At 34.3% G+C, this 3,226-nt stretch overlaps 1 protein-coding gene across 1 annotated transcript; it reads right to left on the reverse strand.

Annotated features, from left to right (window-relative positions):
* Window positions 1-618: 618 nt before the first annotated feature.
* LOC111877820 (cucumber peeling cupredoxin) lies at window positions 619-1,530 on the reverse strand. Its single transcript, XM_023874328.3, has one exon. It carries the CDS (start codon window positions 1,464-1,466, stop codon window positions 771-773), a length of 696 nt encoding a protein of 231 aa, XP_023730096.1. The 5' UTR covers window positions 1,467-1,530; the 3' UTR covers window positions 619-770.
* Between the last annotated feature and the right edge of the window lie 1,696 nt (window positions 1,531-3,226).

The raw sequence follows: 3,226 nt of genomic DNA on the forward strand, positions 1-3,226 counted from the left end.
TTAATTAGTTTACGTTTTATCAATTTATTCAGTTTTATTAATTTTAGCAGTATACATTTGTGGTTAAATGTCATGTGTTTTGTTTGGAACTTAACCCTAAAAGTAAAGGGCAAACAACGTTTTCTATCTATAAAAATGTTACAAATGGTGTGATACAGGACTAACACATTAAGTTTTCTTCGACAGACTTTTATCGGAATGGTGATTTCTATTTTGTTGCTTTGTTTTTTTTGTCTTTGTAAGCTTTCCTAAGAGTTAACCATTTGCTAGTGTTGTACTAACTGTATACTTTTCAAGTTTACATCCCTTTTGGGTGTGTTTGGGTTGTGGTTTTAAATCAAACCATGTTAATGAGCATCTTTTCATATATGTCTTCATTTTCCTGCCATTATTGAAATTAGGGGATATTGGCTTATTGAAATCATTGATGGCGAAGTTTGATTTCTAGATAAGATTTTTTTTAACTATTTCTATTGATTTGAGAACCGAAAATTTTCTAACCCCCCAAAACGGGATCCTTCCCTAGTTAATCCTAAATTAGTCCCAAAACCACCGAGTCTTTGCCGCCTAAAAATTATAGCAAATAAAGAAAAGTAATTTTTTTAACTAATTCCTAAATAAAACAAACTCTTAATCTTTATTTATTTTGATGAGGCCTCATAAGAAATATAGGACAAAAAAAACATGTAGTAATCGTGGTCGCAAACAATATTAAAATAAAACATTGGTAGATAAACATGATCAATAAGTGTATCTCTTGCGTCCGAAATTTAATAGTTCAAGAAAGCCAAGCCAATTATCAAGAAACTGGAAGGTACCATGGCGGAGAAAGATGGAGCTCCTCCACTAGGTGGTGGAACCGGAGTGATCCTGTCGGAGGTTACGACGGTTGGTGGTGATGATGGGCTGGAGCTTGGAGATGAGGTAGGAGGACAGGGAACATCGGGTGTTGTCGGGGAGATTGTCGGTGGAGATGCCGGTGTTGTGGGTGCTGATAACGGAGGTGTAGGGATGGTGGTTGGTGGAGACGCCGGTGTTGTGGGTGTTGCTGATGGAGGTGTAGTAGAGGCGTCGGCGGAGACGTTAATGGTTAACTTCTGACCAAGTTGGCAGTGGCTTGCAAACGTGCAGATGTAATAGTGGGTGCCGGCGGTGGTCAAGGTAAGGGAGGCAGGGCCAGTGGTTACAAGGGAGATGGGATTGGTGGCTGTGCATGGGCCGTACGCCGCCGCTGAGACCTCTGCAACATCGTGATCTCCGTTGGTGAAGTTAAAGACGAGAACGTCACCGACGGTGAATGTTTGAAGTGACGCCCAAGTGGTGTAAGCAGCGGCCCCACCGGAAAGAATGGTCCATCCCAAGGCGTCGCCAACGACATGCCTTGTCTGGGCTGCAGTGCCCTGAAGCTGCATGGATGCAACCATTATAGCCATGAACACCACTAAATTCATATTAAAGTTTCCCATTTTTGAACCCTGAAACTAGTATTGTGTTTTTCCGATTATTGCTTTTGTGAAATTGTGAATGCAAGATGAACTATATGACATTTGATATTTATAAGAGGCGCATCATTAAATGCTTTGAATTTTAGAGTTTACTTTTAGTTTTCTTGATTTGAATTTTCAGATGAAATAAATGCCATATTGGATTATTGGTACTCTTTCAACGTACGGTTATGAAGATATGAAAAATGGTTTTAACTCATTTTGGATGTTAGTTTATCTATTCGTTAACTTTGTCTCCATTCGACCATTAGAGAGAAAATATGATAAAGATTAATTTTATATAAATAACTCTTAATGTTATATTATTTCAGGGTAATGCGTTACATTTTATATATATAAAAAAGTCATTTTTGTGGTAGCATATTGAATTACTCATTTAACCTTACAAGTTAATGCAGAAAATGGTCTTTTGGACCAAATTTAGTGACTAAAATTGGAATTAAGTTTCCGTAATTGCCTTAATAGTAAAAATAACTATGTATCGCATATATATAAGTGACTTAAAGTGAAACCAAAATTTACATTATCTCTTGAATGAACCATGGATGTAAATTTACGATGGACATTTTTACCTTGTTGACAAAATTTGTTATGGTTATAAAATTAGGAAAAAAGTATATGTGAAAACACTTGAACACATTAGAGTAAGAAAATTACTAATTCTTTTTTGGGGTCTTATTATTTGATATGTTTATTATCAAGTTCATGATTAGTAATGTGTACGATGATAAATTTTGACAAAAAATAACTAATATTTATTTTGGAATCAACAAATATTATTAATAAAAAAAAACACCGACACCCATCTAGCAAGGAGCTAGATGGGGCAGAGAAAAATACAAGAAAGCAGAGTGTTACATACAAAGGAAAGCAGACACACACCAATCAACCCAACTATATAAACAATTCGCCTTTCTATGTTTGATCCAAATGAATGTTTTAGATTTTATAATATATATGCCACCGTGGTAAAAGGAAAGGGGGAGGGGGACGTGTCGTTTTAAAAACTCTATCATATAAAAGATGGTAGTAAGGATGTTTCTCCTCTTTTTACACTTCCACCATGTTGCAGCGAAAGTGATAATGTCGTCAACTGTTTGAAAGTGATTTGGTAGGCCTGGCAATCGTGTCATGTTCGGGTTGGCGTGTTGCGGGTTGATGGGTTGACGGGTCAAAATATGTCAACCCAAACACGACCCATTTAAATATACAGGTCACGGATTGGCGGGTCACTGGTTGGTAGGTTTGGAACATAAACTCATATATGACCCACCAACCCGTTTATTTATACGGGTTCACAGGTTGGTGGGTTCGTGGGTCAGATTTGGGTTTGTGTTTCAAATTCCATAAATAAAATTGACAATTAAACATAAATATATTCTTGATGGTTGATGCAAATATATTTAAATTTTAGACAGTTAACTACTTAAGTCTTAAAGATCCAAATGAAAATTAAAAACATTTGTAGAAATATGTTCAAATTAAAAATTAATACAAACATAGATAATACTTATTAAATATTAATATTTGATACATAAATACATTTAAAAATAAAATATTAAAGATCCAAATGAAAATTAAAAACATTCGTAAAAACATGTTCAAATTAAAAATTAATACAAACATAGATAATACTTATTAAATATTAATATTTGATACATAAATACATTTAAAAATTATATATATATATATATATATATATATATATATATATATATATA

Source organism: Lactuca sativa, chromosome 7 (assembly GCF_002870075.4).
Source record: "Lactuca sativa cultivar Salinas chromosome 7, Lsat_Salinas_v11, whole genome shotgun sequence".
Lineage (NCBI taxonomy): Eukaryota > Viridiplantae > Streptophyta > Magnoliopsida > Asterales > Asteraceae > Lactuca > Lactuca sativa.

What these genes read in the sequence shown, in the direction of transcription:
- LOC111877820 (XM_023874328.3), bottom strand. Translation starts at nt 1,466, where the DNA reads ATGGGAAACTTTAATATGAATTTAGTGGTGTTCATGGCTATAATGGTT.